At 39.6% G+C, this 26,500-nt stretch overlaps 1 protein-coding gene across 5 annotated transcripts in view; it reads left to right on the top strand.

Annotated features, from left to right (window-relative positions):
• The first annotated feature begins 5,293 nt into the window (after positions 1-5,293).
• Positions 5,294-26,500, top strand: part of b4galt6 (UDP-Gal:betaGlcNAc beta 1,4- galactosyltransferase, polypeptide 6) — a 54,129-nt gene continuing 32,922 nt past the window's right edge. Inside the window, exons 1-3 of one of the 5 annotated variants that reach the window (XM_047342843.1) lie at positions 5,844-5,973; positions 6,977-7,059; positions 19,973-20,089. In XM_047342843.1, the coding sequence (XP_047198799.1) occupies positions 19,990-20,089 (100 nt within the window). In that variant the 5' untranslated portion in view covers positions 5,844-5,973; positions 6,977-7,059; positions 19,973-19,989. Of the gene's footprint in view, positions 5,974-6,976; positions 7,060-19,972; positions 20,090-20,141; positions 21,264-21,404; positions 21,463-26,500 lie in introns of those variants that run through there. The other 4 variants (XM_047342841.1, XM_047342844.1, XM_047342845.1 and 1 more) reach the window with 4 other exon arrangements.

The raw sequence follows: 26,500 nt of genomic DNA, 5'->3' as shown, positions 1-26,500 counted from the left end.
TGTGTGCACTTAACCAAAATGTTGAGCCTTATACACACAGGTAAAAGCAGCACTCCGCAACCAGCAGAGGGCCAGTTGCATAACCTGAAACCAGGAGACTGGGTGCTGATAAAAGACCTAAAGTGGAAGCACTGGAGGAAACCCAGATGGACAGGACCCCATCAAGTGCTCATCACCACACCTACAGCAGTTAATGTGAAAGAAAGAACCCCCGGGACACACGCCAGCCATTGCAGAAAGGTGCCGCCACTTGAGACGGAGGCCCAGGGAGAGAGTCCCGCTCCACTCACAGACGAGGAACAGAAGCAGAAGAAAGACGGCTGCTCTCACTGAGGTGTAAAAAACCTACCAACAACCAACAGCTGTTGCAGACCAAGGAAGAAACAGCAAAAAGAAGAAGGAAGTAACTAAAAAAATAAAAAATAAAAATAAGGGGTGAGGGTTAGGGCTAAATATCAATGCCTGACTACAGACTCCAGCACCCCTTTGGGTAGACAGTCCATGATCTTGAACGAACAACATGTTGCCATACAATATTCATCCTTATGATCGTGGTCCCAATTGTATTGTCCAGAAGAAAAAAAACAACAGTGCCAATGTCAGTATAATTACTCTGCGTCACTTGCAACACAATTCTAGATCTAATGATGATGAAAAGCCCATGTCTTTTCTCTGCAAAATAACAATTGTGATAGAGATAGCTGTCATTTGGCCATCAACCCCATGGTTTATCCTGGTCACCCAAACAAAGTGTATTGGTCATGGATAAACAACAAACACTGTCAAATTACTACATGCGGAACAGAAGGCTGCACCGTGCTACTAAAAGATCTCAACACAAGTAAATATCTGAAACAATCTGTAATCTGGTGTCAAAAAGACAAGGAACGACCTACATGCCGTATGGACGCCGATTGGCCACCAGGGCACCAGTCACAAATTTGTAAAAACACAACAAAGTCCACACCTCCTGCAAATCAACAATACAAGCGGATGAGACGATACATAATTGATAAAGGCAATTTAGCCATCACTATGATGCAAAAATGGGCTACTGCCTGTAACATTTCTGATTGCTGGATCTGCCAACATTTACCTACATCATCACAGACACCTATGGTAATGCCTGTACCATTATCAGTAGCAGACCTTAAAGTATTTAAAGTTGCAAAAATTACAGAGACTTTCTCAGACTGTTATATTCCAGGGCCAACTCATCATAACCGACCTGACAGTGAAATGGACATCATTTATTTTATCTTATCAGAATTTAATAGAGCGCACAGACCAAGTGAGTTAAAAACTGCAGTACTGTGGAAAATATCCAAGTTCGAGACCATTGTGCATGCAATGCTCCAACATCGTGTGGAATTCCTAGCTGTGCCTGCTAGCTGCAATGAGACAGAATGCTGGCCAGTAAGTAATCCAGAATATACTTATAGCATCATGGCAGGATTGTGGATACAACCGTGGAAAACTCAAACCCAAATAATGTTGTTAGGATTTAATGTACGTAATTGTTCAAAGCCTATATTTTCAGCTAAATCCTCAGCCCGCAACTGTTCAGTCGCTTGGCCTCCTCTGCGAGTGCATCCTCTGTCAAATGTTTCTTTATGTGTACAGGATCCTAGCCACATAATTACAGCAAATATTACTTATTGTAATCAAACAAAGACTGTTTCTTTTAACAGACAGTCCGCTCTGCCAGAGAAGGTGTATTTAGTCTGTGGGGACCAGGCTTACAGCTGCTTTCCAAGAGAATCCCACAGTCGTTGTTATCTAGCATTTTTAGTACCCCTAATCAGGGAAGTCAGCAGAGCTATCATCACTCCACCGCAGGGCCAGACGCACAATAACAACCACTCAACGTGTATTAGGACTCCTAATACCCTCATATGGGGTGTTTACGTCCCAAGAAGAGATTCAGTCACTATCCAAAGTGTTAGAACGTCACATGAATCTTTCTACAGTCGCCATAACAGCTACATCAAGGCGCTTAGACGATGTAGCACGGGTACAGAAAACAGAATGGCCTTGGACCTTTTGCTGGCCTCTCAGGGTGGTGTATGTCAAGTTATTCATACTGAATGTTGTTCCTATATTGCTAGTAATGACGCAGAGATAACTAAGCTAAAACAGAATACTGAACAAGGGATAAAAGATCTGCATGATGTGCACGGGTGGGACCCTTTTTCGAAGGTGTTTGGCCCCCTGTCATCCATGGGTACATCCTTCTTTCGCACACTGATTGTAAGCATTGTCATGTTTTTGATTGCTATTTCTGTTATCACTTGTATGATTGGTCTGATACGCAAACAATGCACTAAGGCCATTGTTACTGCTATGCAAATTGACCTCTACCCTATCCCAGACTGGATTCCACCATATGATGATGTCGATGATCTTGGCACACAACTGAAGTAACCTCAATCGGTCAACCCCTGACAGAGTGGGATTCCCCCACCTTATAAAGTGTTTACTTTAAGCGTTGATCCAACATGATCAAAAGGGGGGATTGTAAGGGAAATGTAACATTTTGACCACAATATGTTCATGTTCATTTCCCCTTTGATTGATCATGATTGAATCTCATACAATGTAACCTTGATCATGCTGTATCCTGTACAACTGAATGAATCTTGGTCTGATTGCTTTAACTATGGCATTGTTGCCTTGATGTCATCAGAAGATCCTGACCTTTGACTTTGTAACAACCCCAACCAGAGTGGGAGGGACGAGCCAAATGTATAAAGACAAAGAACTGCTTCCCATCGGTGTGCATATTACAAACTAACCTTTGTCGTATGCACCATGCTCTGAGCATTAAAGTGTGACAATACTGTAAGAGAATTGTGTCACGTTCCTCGTTATCAGAGTGGGATTGCAGAAATTGCCACGACAAGAGTCCTCAACTGTAAATTGGAACTGTACAACCTGAAGTTCACCGGGATTAACTGTGACTTCTATAACAAATGTTTACTGCTGTTAACACTTTAAAAGTATGTATTAGATAAACATGATTTAATTTATACTTCCTCTGATATTTATGATTAAACTGTACTCAGTACATTTTACATTGACTACAGATGACTTGCCTGGTTTTTGCACATTTACCCTTTTCATAATAAATCAAACAGGACACTTTGGTGAATTCATGTTTTCATTGCCATAAAATGTTGTCATAAGACACACAAAGTATTAATTCATATTTTAACTATCAATGATTGATTTGATTAAAACAAAAATATAAAAGGCCTGTGATTAATTAAAAATTCCAACAACACGTTCATCAAAGTGTTTATAATTATAATACTGTGCATGTTGCTACTACTGTTACTTTTTTTATCAGATGTGCTTTTTAGAATCACGAGTAGTAAAATAGTTTCATAGATAACTTTATTGCAAATTAAACTACATTAATTTATAATCTGACAAAAAATTAAATACAGTTGTGGATCAAGGTAAACATGATCTTCACTGTAGGAAGATTATACTTTAGTGCTTAATATTTAATGATTATAGTTTACAGTAGAAAAGTTAGAATTGATAAAGCACAATAGTAAAGTAGTATTTCATATAAATCTTACAACACTTGATGCAGTCGTCTTTTTAAGAGTGAAAGAGTAAAGTCCAAAGACTGGAAGGACACGCGCTGCTCTTACATTTAAAATGTTTAACAGTGTGTAGTTTAACAGTCAGTCCAGGAACCATTATTCATAACAATTCAAGTAGCAGCTCATATCTGACGTCTCTTTGTGTTCTGCAGAATAAAGCACAGTGTTAGAAAATATTTTACACAACACTATTTAACATTCGCTTACAAGCTAACTTCAGCTACAACTACAACTGAAATATGTGGACATGTGACCACTGGCTTTTTACATTATGAAACATAAACTTTACCACGGATGATGGAAGCTAACTGTGTTAGCAGCAAGTTTGGATGTTCCGTGTGGTCAGTAGCTGGTGTAGGTGGGTGTGTCCACACTCCTTGAGTTGGAGGTCAGAGGTTGGACCTCAGCCTGGCTCCAAACAATCAAGATGGTGCTGATCAAATCCCGAAACTCTCGGCTTCAAAACATGAGTTCAGAAAACAATGGGTGACCTCACGCTAGGTTGCCACTTGAATGTTCCACAAACAAGAAGCACTCTTCAAAGTGCACACAAATAGTATAAAAAGAGCTAAATGAACTGCTAAGCGGAATGACTGATGAATCACACTGACATGGTTTAGAGGGGATGAGACAAACAAAGACTTGAGTAAAACCATGAACCTCTGAGTTCCCTATGAGCAAAGAGAAACATGCAGACCTTTGACTGGATCTGTTCAAATATGCTGAGTTTGATGAATTCTCCAATGTTTGATCAAATTTTTAATATGGCTGATTACAGACCTCCAAATATATAAGTGTGACTGATGAGATACCCGACCCAGAGCCTGACACTGTGTGTGTGGCCATCCATGTTTGTTTAATATAATGTATCCAATACAACCAAACTGAAACTCTATCATCCAACTGTGACCAGACGTTAAGAAAATGAGAACTAAATATATTAAATATCATATAAGTCCAAAGACTAAAGAAGTCAATTATAAAATTCTCAACAATATCTATCCATCCAATTAATTGCTAAGATTGAGATTTAATTTTGATCACAATAACTGCAGCTTTTGTGACACTGGAATGAAAACTACTGATCATCTGTTATTTGATTGCATTTACTCTATAACATTCTGGGAAGACTTACAAGACTGGCTGTCAACTAAAATCCAACTCCCTGCTCCCCTCTCAAGGACAAATATTGCGTTTGGCTTGGGAAACATTAAGAGTGACCTGATTGTTAACAACCTGGTACTCCTGGCAAAATTCTTCATCCACACATCTAAATGGAGGAAAATTAAACCCATCTTCTCTGTGTTCAGAAGGGACCGGATGGACATTCATCTCAGTGCCTTAAAACTAATGGAGGGGAAACATGCAAAGTCTCTTCTCAGAGCTTATGAAGACCGTAAGATATATGAGGACCTCTAGTGGAACTAAAAGAGAACTTAGTATTACTTAGTATTTTATTTATTTACTCATTCATTTTTTTTATTATCATTATTATTTTATGCAATTTAATTTGTGCATAATGTGCCTTGTTATTCAGGTTTATTTATCATGATTTCAATGCCTTGATATTTGTACGATTCAAGTTTTCAATAAAGAAAGGGGAAAAAAGAAGGAAAGTTTCTCACTTGCTCAGCGCACACAGGTTTCCACGGCGACGCAGGGGATGGGCGGTGTTACATCAACCGGAAGTAGCGCAAGCAGAAAATGAAAAGGAGACAGGCGAGCATGTTTTGTATACCACCATGCACAGATATATGTTGAATGTGTGAAACCAGTATAGTGCTACCCGGCGGCAAGGATTCCTTTTATTATTAGTGAGCCGACTGTATGCGAGAAGCCAGAGCGGTCCCATCCACTGCATTGATAACCTTTCATTGACAGCGATTAAATCTACACTGTTGTCATCGTTACCATGGAAGACTACCACGACTATCGTTGAGTAGGATTACTGCCGAACTTTCAGCCCGTACTGCTACGGTTTCAACATGCCCGACCGGCAGTGCCCCAAGAGGCTGTGAGTTGCCTTATATTGACGTTATAGCCTGCTTTTTCCATCTGGAAATTACTTGGCAGGGGAAAGCAGACAAGCACAGCTAGGGTTAGCCTTCTCCGTGCTGCAGTCCTGGGCTTTTACATGACCTAACTATTGACATTGTTGTGCACCTATTCCTTCCTGGACATCTCAAAACCAATACGTATTTTATGGGATTCACTTCGGCGAAGGAGAAGAGTGCCTAAGCTAAAATGATGAACTGGAGGCGGCTACTACGAATGTCCAACCGATCGTTTCTGGCCTTCATATTCTTCTTCTCCATGTCCACCACTTGTCTCTACTTCATTTATGTGGCTCCTGGAATAGGTTAGTAAACAGATGTTTACACTGACGCTTATCAAGGTAACTCTTAATGTTATTACGTGTGGATTCTTTTGTGCTGCCCAACTAGCTCTAGTTGCTTACGATTAGCTTACAGGCTAACTACTTCACACCTAAATGTCCACCCCAGGCCATGATTTCAAGCTAACCTTCATTATCGTGCGATATTAAATAGCGAACTGCTTCTCCCAGTGGCAAGTGGATTGCTATGTTGTCTAAATATAGCCCATTGTGTTGAAGTTAAGGATGATATACGCTTTATCTGACAGTTCAAAGCAGATTTGTGAATGAATGAAGTGGGGCATCACTGCAAATTCTAATGTTGTTTGGTTGGTCTAGACAACCAAAATGCATGTATGTCAACCGGAATGCATGTATGTATGTATGCATGCATGCATGCATGCATGCATGCATGCATGCATGCATACATACATACATACACACACATATATATATTTATTAAATTTGCCATGCACTCAGAATCTTTCTGCAAACTGCTTACATCCACACCAGATTTCGCCTGTGTGTGATTGAAGAAGCTTATTGCACTGCTGTATGAATCTGTGTGAATTGGGGATCGTGGCTTGTACTGTAAAGTGCGTTAAGAGTCTAGGTATGGGCTAAGAAATGTTGAGCTTTTTGGGGGGGACTTTGTGACTTTGACTAATTATATCTCCTAACGTAGGTCACAGTTAATGAGATTCTCCAATCAGACACATTCACAACAATAGGGAAATCTCTGGAGCCCTCAGGTGAGGGGTGGCACAGCATGCAGAGCCAGGAAGTAATGTATTGATTAAACTCTGATGACCACTGATGTTTACTGCACATCCACACCAGCCTTTATCAGCAAAAACTATTTTTACTTCTTTGTTGGCGTCTTCTTCATGTATGGCACTGCTTATTCATCTTGAGATATTTTTATTCTTTTTATTTTTTGTTTTTCTTATCTATTGCATGTTAAACATGTAATCAACGTGCCCACTAGGTCGCGGTGAATCCTCCCCAGCTGCTGTATTCTCACTTCCAGTCACTTGGATGTTTTACAAGGGGGCTGGCAGAAGAAACTTAGTAAGTTAGCCTCTCACTCTCACATTTGAGTTCTCAAGTCCCTCCGGAGAATATTAGTAAATTATCTGGAATTTGATACATATCTGAATGTAGCTTTGAAAATAATATATTTATGAGTGATTGTTTTTTGCAATTCAACTTTAACGTTGAATTGCAAAAAACCCACTATATTTGGAAATTTGTAAAATTTTTACCAAAGTTAGCTTATAATGTCATCAAGACCGCCATAATTTTTGGTCTTTGGTTTTTGAGTCATTGCTGAGATATGAATTATCTTAAAGGGGCAGTGTGTAAGCTTTCTCTATGGCTCTCTTTGCAAAAACAGGACATAATCCTCATATCTAAGTTTGCAGTGATCCTAAAATAAAAACAGTAGTGTCACTGTTTTGATAGAATGAGCCTGATAAATTTGTTAATTTATGATTTTATAATTGCTATGTTACATCGCCATATTGCTACAGTATGGCAAGCCAACCTGGACAAAATTTGTCACTCCTAACTCGCGTCATGTAAAAAAGACAGCGTAAAAAGCGCTATCCTAACCGAGTAAACGGCGCTTTTTACGGCGCTCTTAATAAAGAACGGTGTAAACTACGGCTTTACGGTGGGGTGAACGCAGCTCTTTTATGCTGCTATGTTAAGCAAGGGAAAGCAGCGTTAAATACTGCACTTTCTGTGCTGATTGACACTGGACGGCATAAAGAGCGTCGTCGTATTGATGACAGCACCCATGGATATCACAACAACTAATATCTAACTTTGATCACTCAATCAGTGAAGATGAAGGGCTGACCAAACTATTCGAGCATGGATCGCCACCAAATGATTTGAGCACGGATCGCCTTTGCGGAATAGCACATCATCCACGGCCTATAGTATTATTCTGTGTCATTTAAGAACCCAATAATAATTAATTTAGTGTGTACAACAAGGTTACAGGTTACAATACCAAAATGTTTTTTTACTTGTTTTCTGTTACCCAGGTTTATTATACTGCTTTATGTTGCATGTTGAGTTGTGCAATACAACTTTAGGACTTTAAAATTTAGTGTATTATATTTTTACTTCTTTCATCATCAGTCACAGCACTTTATTATTTTATATACACATGTGCTTCATTTAAGAAGCTATTAATCCCCACCACTGGGGTAAATTTGATTCTACTACCTACGTACCATAGTTTACAGTAGGACAGATGTGTGACCTCTGGGTGATGATGGTCTTTTTCTTAGATTTGTGTTTGTACACCTATAGCTCCAAAGCTATATGCAAGCCCGTCTGGGGTCATAATGCTCTTAAAAGACTTGTCAGACAACATAATTTTGTCAAACCATATGTGCAATCAGTACCATTTTATATTAAATAGTCTATAGACTAAATCAATAAGAGAACAGAGATAAAGAATACACAAAAATCGTATATTATGGCAACTTTTTGGTCAGACTTTATTCAAACATTCCCCACCAGGGGGCATCAGTTTTAAATTTGAGGAGTATTTTTTCCAGCCAAATATTTGTTCAATGGCCATTACTGTAGTTTCTAACTATGCCAAACTTTCTATTTGAAGATAAAATGATGAATAATCAATCAGAATTAATTTGTATAATAAGATTTTCTATTTTAATCAATACATTGATAAAAATAACTTTTTTTGTATAGCAGTAACAAAGTGCTTTACACAAAACATCCATGGCAAAATGAAGAATGACTTATAACAAAAGGTATTCAGTTCAGTTCAATTTTAAGAGCCAAATCATAACATAATAAGGTCAAGACCTTAAAATGTATAGAGAAACCCAGCAGTTCCCACAATGAGCAAGCACTTTGGCGACTGTGGAGAGAAAAAACTCCCTCTTTTTAACTTGGAGAAACCTCTAGCAGAACCAGACTCAGTGCAACTAGAACTATACATGCACCCACACATTGTACACCTATAACTCCAAAGGCATGCATTGTGTTTTACGTAGTTCATTAATGTTTAGTCGATTTTCCCATTTATTTTGAATTTTAATTCTGTTTTCTTTAATTTATGATTTTTTCCCTTCAACCACTCTGAACTAATGTATGGAATTTTTATAAATGCAACTCTAGATGGCATTGATTTCCCAAAGATGTTTGACAAGGTTATGCACATGAGATGTTTTTGCATAATCCTGCTATCTAATATATATATATATATATACACCCAAAATAAATACAGCAGATCTGTTTGATGTCTTTTTTATTATTGCACTTTTCTTTCCAGTGTAAACTCAATTGAAGAAATATTTATGATGCGCAATATGAATATATTCATTAAAACAAAATTATTTCAAAGCAAATGTGTACTGTTTGGCCTTGTTTGTAGGATCTGGGAAAAGTTCCCCGATCTGAAAAATTCAGCGGCTGGGGATGATGAGATGGTTTTCCTGGCCTAAAGAGCCATGTTGCCTATAAATAAAATGCTGATATGCTGTGGTAACGTTGTTGTCATCCCCAGGCTCTCTAATATGGTCTAACACCATAACCAGTGTTGTGCCAGTTCACACTTAAAATGAACTAGTTCAAAATTCAGTTCATACAGTTGAAAATAAGCTAGTTCACGTTCATAGTTCTTCTTTTAAATTTTTTAACGAAGTTCACAGTTACAAAATTGATTCATTGTGATTAATGAAAGAAAAAAAAAACGTCCCTGCATTGAAAAAAATCCTAATTATTCTGTACTGCAGTTACTGTGACAATACCAGATGGTATTTTATAATGTAAACAAAGGTTGTGCGTAGCCTGGTCAAAGTGCAATATTCAGCCAACATATCTTAACATCCTCAAAAGAAAGTAAATATTGAGTAAACAAGTAAATAAGTCGTTCTTATTTGATTTCTTCATCACTTGATGTGTGTCCAGCGAAAAAATAAAGCTCTGAAATCACACATCACTAGCATTTAACCAACATACATAGCTTTCACATGTTCATTTTAGAAACTGGGCTCCCCTGTATAGAGGGGAGTCAGAGGTAGAGTCCCATTTACACCAGGTATTAAAATGTGATCTGTATCTGGACACAGTATCCAGATAAGGAAAGATGCATATTAAAGCAAGGTGTAAACGCTTTGTAATTAGAATGTGATCAGATCTGTCAGTTCACATCTGGATGTAGTCTGGCTTGCATTGTGTTTGGATCTTAGATAGATGTGAACACAATTCAGACAACAATCTACAGAGCAGGGCCGGCCCTGGCAATGTTGGAGCCTTAGGCAAGATTTCAGATTGGCACAACTGACAAAAGTGTGGAATAAGTACATAATTAAAGATGCGGAAGTTTCATCATATGGGGGCAAAAATCTGGGAAATTGAAACTCCAGGAGAACAGCGGGGAAATCAAAAGTGTGGTATGCATATTTAATCCGGTCGCTTGTTTTTCAGTCAGATTTTTCTTTTATCTTCCTGACTTGTTGTTGATGTTTGTCCAGAGAAAAAGGACAGCTATTAAAAGTCAAAAACATACAGCATTTAGCTGTACTAAACATATATATTTTCCTTATATAAAAATAACATAAAAATCTTCCTTTTATAAGCTTCCCTGTGTATGTTGGGTGTTTGAACCTGAGGCCTTAGCGAAAGCTTAGTGCAATATTCAGCCAAATATTCCTCATCTGAAAAGAAAATAACATTTGGTTAATGATATGTAAGCAATTATCATTAACTTTGACTGTCTGCCTTCCTGGTTTGGGTGTCCAGAAAAAAAGTTACAGCTCTGAAACCTCAGAAACACAAAGCATTTAGCTTTAACAATCATTAATAGCTTTCAAATTTTCATTTTAGAAGCTGGGTTCCACTGTATGGGGTGGTAGAGTTAGAGTCAGAGGCTTCACAGTGCAATATTCAGCAAACTAAAAAGAAGAACATAACAAAAAAATAAACATTGTAAAAAAAAATTTCATAGCACCACAAAAGTCCAATCCACCAGCAAAGTTACACTTCCTTTATTCTTTTAGTTTTTTGTTGGCATTCAAGAGCAGTTGCTTCTCGAAGTTGGCATCACCAAGCCGGTTTCTCCTGGGCCTAAGTATTTGACCACCAATGCTGAAAAGCCTCTACACTTGTGTGCTTGAGGGGAGTGGGGTGTTGTACTTTGTGAAGAGCTTTTTGAGCTTGGGCAGCAGCATGTACTCACCAATCCCCTCTGTGGTAGGTGCATCCAAATAACTGTCCACTGTGAACAGAAGTTCTTTGGGTTTTGGCTGAACTTGTTGTCTGGGACTTCACTGGACTGGGATACATCCGAGCTTTGTGGGTCTGAGTCATCAAAGTTAACAGTTTGAAATTCTCGTTTTAACATCACTCTGTACTGTATCCGTTTCTCCTTATCTTCTACGGAGTTGAGCTTGAATGTTGGCATTAGTATAGCGGCCAATATGTGTTCCTTCTTCTCAGGCAAGCCTTCCAGTCTCGTTCTCAGTGACTGCATGATGTTCTGTATGAGGGGACGGCATGTAATCAGATCAGGGTTTCTTGGAAGATATCAGGGTGGTAGATCTCAGCTTACATTTGGAATTAAAAAGTGATCTTGGGCTCGAAAAGGTTGGTGATCACTGTTTTAGGGCTTCGTTTAACCCTGTTCCACAAAGCAGATGCCTTTGCAAAAACGGCCCTTGACAATGTTTTGTATTATTTTTCAGTACATTATCTGTCTTTGGCAATGAGATTTAAGGTGTGAGCTATGCACCTTCTGTGAGGGGGAAGACGGGGATCATCCAATGCTGAGAGAGGCTCAGGTTCCATGTCATCATCTTTGTCTGACCTCTCACTAGCAGCAGCAGGAGGCGAGGTAGATCCTGGTTCGTCATGATTTTCAGTTGCTCCATCATCATTGTCATCATCTGGATGTGGATCATCATCATCACTAGTGGCAGAATATTCTCCAAAACAGTTGTCTGCGTTGTCTGTCACTGTGCATACAATCTAGTTTTGGATTTTGAACTCTTTATGCACCTGTGACAATGCTTTTGCCAGCACATCATTTGTGCGTGCTCCTCTGATTCGCCGGCATGCAAGTACTGCAGAGCTTCTCTGAGACACATCATTTTTGTTGAGTCAGTGAACCGTGATGCCTATAAACGCCTTGTTCACAGCAGACCGGCAATATGCAGTTGTGCACACAGAGTTCAGCCCTTTAACGTTCTGCTCAACCTTTTGTTAGAGCACATTTTGAGTCATTATATCTCAATGAGAAATGTTTTGAACTGAACCCAAGCTGATTGAACATCTCTACCAGTTGGTGTAGATATGTTATGCTTTAAAAAATCCGCTAGATGTCGCTGTGTCTTTATGTGGTAGGCCTTTTCTGATCGCTTCCAAACGAAGTGAAAAAGAGAAAATTAACTCCAGACATGAGGACACCTTGTGGGGCAATGTTCAAAGGTAAGCATATTTTTCCGACATATTATAGTAGCAGAGGACTTTCTTGACAGAATTATGTAACTTGATGCAACAAAAACAAATCTTAAAAGCGTCAAATAATTTTTTTAACACATGCTTTACCAAACGGTTGAATTGTCATTTTACGGTAAAAGTAAAGAAGATTGCTAATGTAATTAAAATTGATTATTTACTATGAAATAAAAAACCTCTGATCAGTCATTGTTGCTAAAATGATACATTGAATGATATTCTATTATATATGTTATCATGTTATCAGGCTATACGAGTCTGTTTGCTAACGTTAGCTTGCATGAGCATTCAGCTAATTCAGGTAATAAAGCACTACCACAGCGCGGTAACATATTTTCTACATGTAATCTACGTGTCATCTACTCCTTACATACGAAATACACAAGTAACATTCGTAAATATGTCTATAGACACCTCATCACTGGAGGGAAGAAAGCTTGGTGCGGTCGTCTGGCGTTTCGATGCAGGGGTGCCACCGTAGCTCTCTTGCTTAGGTAGGGAGGGGCGAAGTGAGGAGCACTCACATATCTTGCAATTTTACACACTTCACCTTAAGTTGCATACTGTATGTCTTTAGGGGTCAGTACGACAAAGCAAGTTCAACATATCCAGCGTACCTTTTCGTTATCATGCTTCCCTTCAACCTCACGTCTGCTTTCCTGAGCACCTACGCTACCAAGCTGGTTATCAGCTGTCTCAGTTAACCCTGGGTTTTCGTAATCAGCTACGAGCACTTGCATGTGGATGAGGCAGAGTTGTTAATTATGAACAATATTATGAGAACCATGATTAAAGAAACTATATATAATATGAGAGGAAATGCTAATACCTGCCAGTCAAGTCAGTTTTTGCGATAGACAAAATTGACATTCAACAAAGTGAAATGCAAATGATCACATAACTTGAAAAGAAACCGTAGAATATTTTTAATTTTTTTTAAAATAAGGCTGAACTTATGCTGTTAATTAGCAATACAATTTTAAGTAAATTAGTATAAATGCCATTAAATAATCATTCATTAATTGTGATCACGTAAAAAAGTTAGAAATAATCGCAATTTTGATTTAAAGACATATCGTCCAGTCCCAGGTCATGGTAAAGGCCTTTACTGCATCTGGAATGCTTGGGAAGAGATGCTGTATGGAGAGAAATGGGACGTTTTCACAAATATGGACTGTTGAGCTAACACTGTGATACGTCTCAAACCTCCACATGTAAAATGCAACTGATCCATGCGGTTCAGGTGATCCTTGAACAGTAGAGATGCGCTGATCGGCTCTGACGACATCCTAATCCGCACGTATGATTGACTTGTCCGCCCATCACCCACCCGAAGGAATTATTTTCTCCAATTGAGAGAACCACACCCAAATGAAAATTCCAGTCTACCTCTACTGGTGATAATATGCTAACATATTATACTTAAGAAGGCTGTTTTTTTATTAAATTCATATTCATTTAATTTAGAGTTTTTTGAAAATGTACATGATAACAGGTATTTGCATAATCACAGAGCCTGTTATGGTGACATTTGGGGGGAAAAATATTGCAAGGCCACAATTAGGTGGTGGGACCAGTATAAATAACTTTGGGCCAAGAGATGTGAATCTGTTATTTAGTAACGAGAACTGGCGAACTGAACTGAAAAAGTCTATAAAATTGCTGGGATTATACCTTAAGCATGGCACCATGGGCATTCAATCAATTTGGGCATTCAATCAATTTGGCTATCAGAAAACATGTCATATTAATGTAAAATATATTAACATTAAATAATAACTTTAATTGACATTAAAGCTACCTTGGGGCACCAACCTTCAAAGGAAGGGAAAAGATAGCCAATATATTAATTTAGTCTCATGAAATGACCCACTACAAATTTGGAACTCTGATTAATAATTCAATTAATGACTATCACCAAAACTACCACATCAGTAGTATGCAAAGTTCAAGGATATGTAATTCTTGACAGTGTAGAGGTTGGCAAAATTCACCCCTATGCAACATTAATTAAGGCAGCATTTGTTAAAGAAAAACATTGAAAATAACCACATATAACCACACAAACTAACTAAAGGTGTACTTAGAATATACAGGTGTGTGTGTGTGTGTGTGTGTGTGTGTGTGTGAGAGAGAGAGAGATTGTATTTTCAAAATGGCAGCTGGCCACTATGAAGACAAAAGACCCCTATGGTGGGACCATGTGGCTGAGATCACATGTTTGTTAAGCTTGTGAGATGTTTCAAGATTCAACATTCAAGACTTTATTGTCATGTGCACAACAATTACATTTAGCAGTCGCTGGCAATGAAATCCGGTTGACCTTCTTCCTACACCGCTGGGTGTAGAGGTGCTCCATGGATGGTAGCTCCGTCCTGGTGATGTGCTGAGAAGACTTCATCACTCTCTGTAGAGCCTTACGGTTCAGGGCAGTGCAGCTGCCATACCAGGCGGTGATGCAGCCAGCCAGATACTCTATGGTGCACCTGTAGAAGTTGCAGAGAATCCCGGAATCCATGTTGAGCCTCCGCAGCCTGCTGAGGAAGAAGAGCCGCTGTCTGGCCGTCTTCCTGATGGAGTCTATGTGGTGATTCCAGGTCATGTCATAACTGAACCCTGAAGAACCTGAAGCTGCTGACTCTCTCCACCATAGTCCCGTTGATGGAGAGGGGGGTGTGTTCAACTCTGTGTCTCTTCCTGTAGTCCACGATCTCTGAGCTTGGTGACGAGCTTCAGGGGCACGATGGTATTGAACGCTGAACTATTATCAATGAACAGCATTCTCACATATGTGTCCCTCTGATCCAGGTGGGAGAGGGCAGTGTGTAGGGTGAGGGAGATGGCATCTGCAGTGGACCTATTTGGCCTGTAGGCAAACTGAAGTGGGTCCAGTGAGTCAGGGAGGGAGGAGGTGATGAAGGATTTGACTAACAGTTCCAAGCACTTCATGATGGTGGAGGTGAGTGCTACTGGGCGGTAGTCATTCAGGCAGAGGGTTTTCGTTTTCTTCGGAACAGGGACAATGATGGTCTCCTTGAAGCATGTGGGGACTACAGACTGGAGCAGTGACAGGATGAACATGTCTGTGAACACATCTGCCAGCTGATCTGCACACACCTTGAGAGCTTGGATAGGGGTTGCCATCAGGTCCAGGGCTTTTATTGGCCTGGTTACCTTATGGGTCATGAGGCACACAGTGATGAATAATGGTTGAAAGTTGTGTCCAGGGGCAGGTTTAACACCTAGGTGTGAAGATGAAGCACCCTGCGAGACTGAGTTCTGGAAGCTCTCCTTTGTCTTCAGAACAAGGGACATATGTGGTTGCAGGCTTTGGCTACATATGTAGGCCCAACTATCTTTCACAAATAGTAGGGGGTTCGGCCTTTATTTTTGGAGAGGATAGTCAGCAAGCTGTGAAAGGGGGACAGAGAGTGGGGGAAGACATGCAACACAGGGCTGCGGGTCGAATTCGAACCCAGGCTGCTACGGGTGAGGCATAGTCTCGATGGGGCGGCAGGTAGGCAGGCCCACCACAGGTTGATCAGACTTGGGTGCATGTTCCTAGCATCTTGGGGCCCAGTTGGGTTCTTTCCTCCTAATCCAGAGCCATTGGCTGCAGCTTTCTGCAATGTCTGATTTTGACTTAATGGTCTGGCGCAGGGCTTGTACTTGGATCCCCAGATCTTTGAGCAACCTGATGGTGGATGTTGCAAGGAAACCTCTGCAGCCAACTTCCACAGTTGGACAGTGAACATGACTGTGCTGTGGGTGGATGTTAAGATTCGACTGATTGTTGTGATCAATTTAGCAAGGTGTGAAGTCATAAGCCTGACTACTGTAAACTAGGGCTGCAACAACTAATCGATTATAAAAATAGTTGACAACTAATGTCATAATCGACTAGTAGGGTCTGTTTAAATACACGGCACACACTGAAGAAATGTATGCCTTGTGTAGATTGAGTGACAAGGCTGTCTTCTCTCTGGAGTAAGGCAAACACTGCCAACGATACAGTGGAGACAACTCATCAAAAGTGTAGGAACACTTTACATGAAAGCATTTTTCACATGGAAGTGACAGAGGCTGTCTGATTGACAGCCACAACTTCAGTCACACATACAGCTCTCTATCACACAGAGAAACATTCAGCAGGCCACGTAGTTTTAACTTTTGTTAACCAAGGTTATTTGGATGATTATTCAGAAAAAAAAAAAAAAAAGAAGTTAACGATGAATCTGAAGATAAAACAAACGTCTGCGTGTTTGCTCCGTTTCAGCGACCGGGTCACATGGAGCAACTTGGAGAGGTCCTTGTAGCAACAACGGCGCACGGGAAAAGCGTGGAGCTGCGGAGCCAGGTTTCTTTTATTACCTGCGTCGCGTCACAGGCAGCTCTTAGGGGGGTCATGGGTGTCTGTTGGCTCTCAGCCAGTGAGAGGCCAGAGTTCGAATTCAAGCAGCGGTTTATGACTCCGGGGTGTTTCCCTGAAGGAATTCCGCCGCACTCTTATCAAGATGCTGAAAACTCTATCTCAGGCTTCTGGAGTTACATGTAGGCCCCTCCATTGTTCTCTTTACCTGGCTTTAGATCCCAACACTGTTCAGTCTTGTTGGAGTCTGTTGTGTCGGTTTAATAACTGTAGTGAACAATCACACACTCCCGTTGGCATTGTCATTACAGCTGGTATCTTGCCTGAAGGCTAACCCAAGGGCTAATTCATTAGCTAGCTGATTAGCAGACCTAAGCTAACAAGCCAGGTACATAGACACCAATACCTGCTTATCACTTCTAAAACATAAATAATATAAAATACAAATACTGCATTTTCCTTACCACAGAAACTGGAGCACAGACGTCTTTGACTTCTCTCTCAGGACAATCAGCTGTACAACAAATCATATTATTCATCCAATATGTGACTGAAAACTTCTCCATAGACTTGGTCGGGTCATGTTCAGTGACTAAGATTAGCCGATTAGCTCAGGTGAAGCCGAGCAGACAACAGCAGCTAGCAGCCTGAGGGACTAGGGAACCAGTTTGTGATCAGGCACTGTGAAGTCACATGTCAATCAAGTGATATCTATGCATAATTTCACACCTCTATATTATCTAAACGAGCGAGTTACAAAACAAATCACCCCTGTACAGTTTTCACCAGGGAATAATTTATTCATTGAGACCAAAACCATTCTTTGTACCAGACTGTAAACATGTTTAATTCTGCTCTAAAGTTGGGCTTTTTAACATTGGAGTCAATGGGGATTGGCTTGTTCTTAGAGCCAGCCCCAAGTGGCCCAAGTTTTTTGCTCTTCTGCATAGGCTTCGTAGCTAAACTATTTTTATAAACTTATAAATGTCTTTAAATAGGTGCCTCATAAACTCTCGAGCGAATCTAATAAACACATAGTAAACGTTAAGCCCTGTACATGTTCTAATAACTTCTGATTAGTGTTGGTGTGTAATGTGAGTGCAGGTAAGAGGGAGATTCAGGAGGGAAGACATGCAGCATAGTGATGTAGCACAGAACGTTGCGGAACGCCACAGTTTGTGAATGCACGTATTAAGAAAAATATTAACCGAATTAACTGACACAAGGAAAATCTGGTCGTTTAGAGCAGGGGTCTTCAACGTTTTTCAGGCCAAGGACCCCCAAACTGATGGAGAGATGGAGCAGGGACCCCCTACTATATATATTGTATAAAATTGTGTTTTATATTAAACTGGGCCTAGTGCCATGTATAAACATAGCTACCCTGTTATTGTGCAGTCTCGTGCTGTGAGTGAACCGGTGCCCAGCTTGAGAGAGCTCCTGTGTTTTCGCTGAATGTGTGCATTGCTGACTGAAAGATAACGTCTTGTGCCTCCATTTATCCGATTGCTACAATATGTTGGATTCATGTTAATGTGTATTTAAAGACATTTCAATTTGTGGAAAAAAAAATTGGTTGGAAATCATTTTTTTTAATAATAAAAAAAAAAAAAAATAGTCTAATCAACAAAAAATGTTGCGACCCCCCTGCAGTACTTCCGCGGACCCCCAGTTGAAGACCTCTGGTTTAGAGAATATAAATGTTGGTTTCGATAAATTTTCAATTTAAGTGGTCCCAGTGTTCTCCAGGTGCAAGTGATCTGTACAAGAGGTGGATAACTGCATCATCCACACCAATGCCTGGTCGATGCAGAATCAAATCTGTTGAAAAACATATTCATCTCATTTTCCCACATTCAGGGTCACTCCCACTATGCTTTGAGATTGTTTTCAGGTCTCTTTTCACCTCTGTGCTGTTCTGTTGGAGCTGTTCCTCCAAGTTCTTTCTGTGTCTGTATTTGCCTTTCCTTATCGCCCTCCTTAGCTCACTCTGTACCCTCTTTAGTTCTTCTTTATCCCCTAATCTAAAAATCTGCAAAATTTTGTTTAGCATGGCTTTTAGTGCATGGTTCACCTCGGGTTTATTGTTGGAGAAAAACCGTACCCTTTAGAATGTTCTCCACACAGAAGTATGCATTCAGTAAGTCCACTGTTTTATTTTCTGGTGTGGCATTTAATATACTGGGTGAAGTTAGGGAGAGTGGAAGACAGGGAAGCAGGCTTGAAGCCTCCAGAGATCAGGAGGAGGGACTGGGATTGCAATGTCTACAGCTGTGACACTACAGTGTGTAATAGCTTGCAAACTGCAGGGTCATCGGCAGACAGGTGGTCTTATTTAATTTCCCTTCGGGGATCAATAAAATAATCTATCAATCGCGGAATGGAACATTTATAGTTACAATTTTTAATAACTAGCCTCAGCAGTTGTACATCCATAGTAAACACAGTCTAATGATTCTTGGGTAAAACAAATTTAAAAGATAAATGAACAAAAAATACACTAAAACACAGAAAGGAGGTTGGAGCTGCTACAACTACCTGCCATACATGCGTTTTTGAATGGAAGGTTAATCTTAAATTCCTTTCATTTTGCATATCTAATGACAATTAAACATGGTGGCCTGATGTTTGAATAAGTGACCTGCTCACTTTAACATTCAAGTCTGAATAGCAATCTAGTAGGTTGAACTTAGTAACATTTCTTTATCACTTTGAACATAGAACTAATCTGAACTGTGTTGTCAGCCAGACATTTTAAAAGGAAATAATAATATGATAATATATATAACTTTTATATTTTTTCTTCTTCACATTTATTTCATTGTTTTGATTACATTTTTCAACGTCTTATTTCATTTTGGTTGCTGTTGTAGTTTTGATGAATGAGTTATGCATTTACTGTTATTATTGTTTCTACCTGCAACTAAAGAATCAGATGAGATGTAACTGAAACATCATCTGTTCAATGTGTAAAGTTGTGTTTTACAATAAGTGAGGGCATGTAACAGCTGTTGCTACAATGCTACATGAAGAAAATATAAGTAATTGAGTATATTTAAAGAAATTAACAATAAGTCAAAGAGGCTAAAATGTTTTTTTCTATCTTTCTGTCAGCCAACACATACTTCTTCATGGTGCAGGCTCAGGGCATCATGTTGAGGGACAATGTAAGGACCATTGGCCAGATGATTCGATTGTACACCAATAAGAACAGTACAGTCAATGGGACAGGTAAGTGATAATCATATTCATGTTTACCATATGTTCTATTGCCTGACCTCTTTCCTGGCTAAATCCAGATGCTCTACCTTTTAAAAAGTTACAGTTAGAGTGTAGTATGCCGACATGGTACTGTCTACAACTTCTTGAATGATTCCTGCTACCCGCTCTGCCTACATGTAACATTATGCATTGTACATGAGATTAACAGACATCACTCAAACCCAGGTTCCAAAGTATGCCAACGCATGTGCAGTTGGAAAGTATTAAAAGTCTCACCTGCTGTATTTCACTGCTGGCATCACATGCACTAACACCGTGTTGTCATTGGTTGACAGAGAAAGTTTTAGTTGTGATGCAGCTGAAGTCCCTAATTAAAATGCTGCAGAATTGTAGTCCATTAGAAATCAGATCGTAGTGGATGCCAGGGGTGGGGTTGAGTATTTGTGATTTGCAAGTGAGCCCATCCCTGGGACACGCAAAGATCAACACAGTTCCCCTCCGGTATACAGTTTGTTAGAGTTGTGATTGCCTAATGAGAACTGTATGTTCTAGTCATGATATGGCAAAATGATACACAATGTTCAGCAAACCTATGACATAACTTTCAAACTGGCCCCGCATTTTTGCGTCTTCGTTGTCATGCTTTCAGGCTCTCCCTTCTACACAGGTTATTGTGAAGCAGGTCACCTGGCCTGCTTCGATGTCAGCCTGTGGTCTACATTCGGACTGGGATCAATCTGATCCATTGAAGGCCCCTGCATGTGGATCTGCATCAAGTCATCAGTCATGGACAATGGCAGTTCTTTTCTCTTTTAAATCTTCAAAGGGATAGTTCACAAATTACTAGTCTGTGCTTGATGGGTCAATGTACTTGTGAGTGCAAGAGAGATCAAACAGCGCTCTACACAGCTCTACAATAAACCAGTGGTTCAGAACTAAAGGTATTTTATGTCATGATGAGACATGTAAAATATTTGGATCACTATTTAAACTGTAATGCGAAACACCGACTGGAATTGCATGTCATCACCTTGCTTCTGAGCAAACAAAGTCAGGATCTTCTCAAGCAGGCCACCTGGATTTGGCATTGCATTGTTTGCCTCCAGCTCCTGGTTCCCCTTTTCTTCTTTTTTTTTACTCGTAGGTAGCGAAGGGGAGGGATCACATTGTTCTTCTCTAATGGGTAAGGTAGACAGCCCCTGAAACGGTTCACAAAGAGCGTGGCAAAATGTACAGAAAAATGTACTCCCCATTTCTATCTTAATCAAAACAGTGGATTAATAATGAATAATTGATACTTGTTTCGATTTGCCACTACTGGTAGGTTTTCCAAACTGGATGCAGGACATCGTAAACTACACACACCACCATAGATTTCATGTGTGAGTATTGCAAGTTCCAACAATTTTCTATCACAATACACTTTTTCTCCCCCTCTCTCTCACTCATGCACTCAAGGAATATTCACTGGAAGTAAAAATTCGTCCATGCATTTTGCTTGTATGCATGCATGCGCTCACTAACACACACACACACACACACACACACACACACACACACACACACACATAGTAACACACTAACATTTTCTCACAAGACAGGTATACTAATTGCAATTAAAAACCTATGTGGTTTACACTGGGTTGGGATTATTTGGCACCCTGACTCAGTTATACAATCACACCTATCTGTCCTTAGTGGTCTTCAAGACCCCTGAAAGAAAACATGAATAAATAAAATTTATAATGATCAAAAACCAATGGACACTTAAGTTTCAAATACTATTTAGAACTTAAAAATGTTCCACTGAAATTAATTTTGTTAAAAAGATATACAACTTTCTTACTAAGGGAATGTGAATGCCTTCCATTCTCCAAGAACTGCACATACACAATTTGACATTCATGTATGAGATATCATTGTCTGCGTTAAACAAAATGGCACTCTCAGAAGGGTAAAATATTTATCAGTTTTACAGTTTGTCAAATAATTTTTGCTAACCATTTGTCATGGTCTTATGTTGTCATTATTTCTAGTCCAGTTTTATAACGTACAGTGATGAGTTGTCTACTGTGTTGAGCCTTGAGCATCAATACATTCACAATACATTTGGCAATCAGAATTTTTTTTATATCCATACTAAAATATTGATATTAAGTAAAAATTTATTATAAAACTACCTCGGGGCAAAATCCTTCAAACGGTGAAAATATAGCAAATTCACTGATTTAGTCTCATGGAAACAAACTGTATAGATGTGTATATTGTAGGCACCTTGCTTGAGTTACTACAAATTTCCTTTGATAATCAATTCAGCGATATTATGATGTGTGTATATGATAACTGCATACCCCATTGTTATTGTTAATAATGTTGGTGAGCAAAATCAACAAATCATCTACATATTGTATCAATTTACTGTTCTTGTTCCAGAATCTGGTTAAATACATGTGGGCTATGTTTGAACCCCTGAAGCATTCTAGTGCAGCAATATTGCTTACCTCTATATGTGAATGTAAATAAATGTCTTAATTCTTCAGCCAGTGGAATGCTTAAGGAAGCTGAACACAAATAAATTACCCTAAAAAACTTCACTTCAAGTGGCACATTAGTGAGAAGTGTGTGAGGATTTGGCACCACAGACGACCAGTCTTAGACCACGTCATTTACTGCGCGTAGGTCATGTACTAGCCGATATTTGTATCCTTCTGCTTTCAATACTGGGTGTTACAGTGGCTGTGTGTCTCAACCAGCACTCCTGCATTCAACAATCCTTCAATTGTTTTACTTATCCATCATCTTAATTTTTTAGAGGATACTGAGCATGTCTCAGTAATGTAGTGTTTGGTTCCAGTTAAATTTTCAGTGGTTTAGCTGACTTCATCAACCCTACAAAACATTTTCGCTTTCTTCAACTTGAGTCATTTGAAGTGTTTTATGTGAAGCAAGTGTAACTTATTGTGGTTTTGCAACCATGGGTGTCCTACAGACAATTTTGATCATGTACTCATCCAGTGACCAGAAAATCAAGTTGTCTGCCATTCAGTTTTCACTGCGATTCTCATCATTGGCCCGAGGTCTTTTGATTCAAAGTTTTCACTTACCAGTAAAGTTATATGTTGCATAGATTCAGGCATTCTGAGATGAAGGGATTTGGGTCAACGTTCAGTGCTACCCCTCGTATTATGTATTGTGTTACAATCTCAACATACAGGTCTTTTGTTGACTCATGCCATTTTTCTTAAAAAAGTAACTGTATGATTGGTCATAATACATTTTACAATGATAGTCAGTGTGTATGATTTCTTAGTTTTTTTAACCTGTGAGAGGATAAACATTTCACACTTCTGAAATCCTGATCACTGCTTCGGTTATCTCACCGTGGAAGTATACATTTGTTCTTGCCTGTCAGTATATATTTCTTGTGGTAAACACCAAATTTTCACTTCTCTCACATCTCTCTCTAACAAATTAACAGGTGTTTGATTGGACACCAAAATTGGCAGCATGACTGTACCATTTCCGGTGGTTAGGCGAACTGGAGGTGTCAGTGGAATTATCTGCATTTGTCCATAGAATCCTACTGTCTTGACAAGTTTTCAAGACATGGGGAGATTTGGACATACAAATGTGTAAAGAGCGGGGGTGGTGGGTTCGGAGGCTGGACTGGTACCGGCTGGGTGGGGCTGAGAGACGAGTGCGACCCTGAATGACTCATACGGGGGAGGAAGTACAAAACCAGACGTTTCAATAACATATTTCTTTGAATGGACTGAGTGAAAAAGTCCGCGGAGTGACTGTTTTCATACTTTGAGGGCCCTACTGACCCCCTTCAAGTAATTACGGATAGTAGAAGCCCAGAAAATGTATTTTACACAATATGGGCCTCTCTTGCACCTCCAATCTGTGCTCATCCTTTCCATCATTTCTCTATAGCATGTACCACATGATCACAGAATTCTCTGGGAGACTGCTTTCAGCTTCCTCCTCAGTTTTTCTTGTTTCCACCTCTTCAGTTGCTAATGTATGTTGCTGGATTCTCAGTATCAGCCCCCCCTTTAATGCTTTTGTGTCGATTTTGACAGGATATCCCTTCCGCAAGGCCATCCTTAAACTGGTTTGACATTGATTAAATTCAGTTACATCTGCTAAGGGACCTATCATTCAGGCATTTCAATCTATGCGCAGGATATTCTCCACAGTTGTAATCCCCAATATTTGGGCCCACAAGGCTTTAATGTTACCCATGGCTAATATTTTGCCTATTGTCTCTTCTTCAAATGCTTTTATCCATTTAATAACCCCTCATATATGTCAGGTAGTCTGGTGGTCAGCCCCTCAAGATCGAGTGTTTGCCAAGGTATATATTGTGCTGGTCTACCCTTTTGTGGCAGCTGTGGCTAAGGGGTAGAGCGGTCGTCCTCCAACCAGAAGGTCGACAGTTCGATCCCCAGTCTTCCCCATCTGCATGTTGAAGTGTCCTTGGGCAAGATGCTGAACCCGAATTGCCCCTCATAAAATAAAAAAGAGCTGCTAATAGATGCACTGTATGAATGTGTGTGTGAATGGGTGAATGTAAACCTGTACTGTAAAGCACTTTGTGTGGTCGACAAGACTAGAAAAGCGCTATATAAATACAAAACCATTTATCAGTATTGGATATTGGCCAGGATCAGTATATCTGTGTGTGGGTCTTATTGCAGGTTTATATCTCAGGTGTATATCTTTTGTCTGATCAGCTCCCTCTCTGTGCCTTTCGTCTGTGTTCGCCACCATTGCTAGACTTCCTTCCAAAACACTCCTCTGTTCTACTCCCGGTTGCTCTCCAACATGGCCTATCTGTTCCTCGGTTCCTCTGAGCCTACCTCCGCTACTCTCTGTCTTTGCTTCATTTCCTGCTCTGCTCTCAAAAAATGTATTATATACTTGATCTATCGCTTCCTCAATTTTCTGAATCCTAGTCCGATCTATTTCTCGTTCTGTGTCTGTCTGTTCGAGGTCTTGCCTTGTTATCCCCTGAGAGCTTGGTTTCTTTCAGCATAGCAATCTAGTATTTTCAAGTTTTCCTTTTTTTTTCAACCCTACGATATTTTGAAATGTTTTCCTTGTTGGATAAAACTGGCAAAGTTTGAAAACTCAGTTGTTTAAGTGTATGTTTCCCTTTGGTTTTTGCTCTTGAAATTGTCCCAAATCTCTTTAATATTTATTCTACACTTGATACCTTCTTCTTTGAATAGTTTTAACAGTTTGGCTTTTGAAGTTAATGTACTTACATGATTCTTGCTGTTCAGGGTTTGTACCGTCATAGTTGATTGCATTTATTGTAGCATTCTGGAGCAGCTTTTCAATCTTCAAATTAAGTATATACTAACATAAATGTATAAAATAAATTGTGTAAAAATACACATTTCTCTTATTAGACGGCACAATATTCACATTTATATAAATTCATATTTACAGCATCTGTTCAATGCACAATATTTAGCTTCTCAGGTCAACAATATGTTTAGAGGAGCTGCTATTGCAGCACAATGTTTTTGCATATAGGCTTTGCCTTGAATATGGCAATAAATATGACTATTTCCTTGTATAAAAGTAGTCCTGTGTACTTAAATAAATACAAGTACTATGCAGTACGAAGGCATGCATCTTCTGCTCCTGCAAATATTTCACAATAAACCCCCTTTTCTTTTTAAACAAAAGAATGGATTCGGTCAACAGAAAAGCTTTTATTTTGAAAGTGCTTTTGTTTTGAAATGCATACAGAAAGTGTTGCAACCATTTGTTTGTGACATAAATTCAACAGATAAACATTTAAACTCAGATGAAAGATAATTTTCTCTGTTTATTCTGCTGTGAACCACAACTGTCTATGTCAGTAACGTATTTCCGACACTTCCCAAAACTGTTTCAAAGTAAAAGCACTTCAGCTTTTCACTTTCTGAATCCATTAATTTGTTCTCACGGGGCTTTGGTTGTTATCGACAGATCGGAAGATGCTCATCTTTGTACTGTAGAGACCTGGTGTTTAGTTTGGTACATAATCCAACTTGTATTGAAGGAAATGCAGTAAATAAACCTGCAGTTCCGCCACCAGTAGTGGACACACGGCACATGTGAACTATAGACAACAGACACACAGCTGATCTGCAACCGCAGCCAGTGAGTCCAGAGTGTTCAGGGATCGACACTGAAGACTGTCGAAATGGACCAGTCGATCGCGTTTGACGGGTTGGCGACCACTGCCCTAGTGTATAGCATGAAGGAGTGCATTTCCCACTTGTTGTCAATAAAATGGGTAGTGATTGTAACGCAAGACTCTGTGGCCCATAAAGTCCACCCTCTGCGAACGGATTGCATCCTCCAACTTTCCTCTCATCTCAGCGCTGAAATGGCTTTGTCTGCCTCCAGAACCAACTT

Source organism: Hippoglossus stenolepis, chromosome 14 (assembly GCF_022539355.2).
Source record: "Hippoglossus stenolepis isolate QCI-W04-F060 chromosome 14, HSTE1.2, whole genome shotgun sequence".
NCBI lineage: Eukaryota > Metazoa > Chordata > Actinopteri > Pleuronectiformes > Pleuronectidae > Hippoglossus > Hippoglossus stenolepis.
The sequence above is the reverse complement of the archived record's forward strand: the minus strand, read 5'-3'. Positions and strand labels throughout refer to the sequence as shown.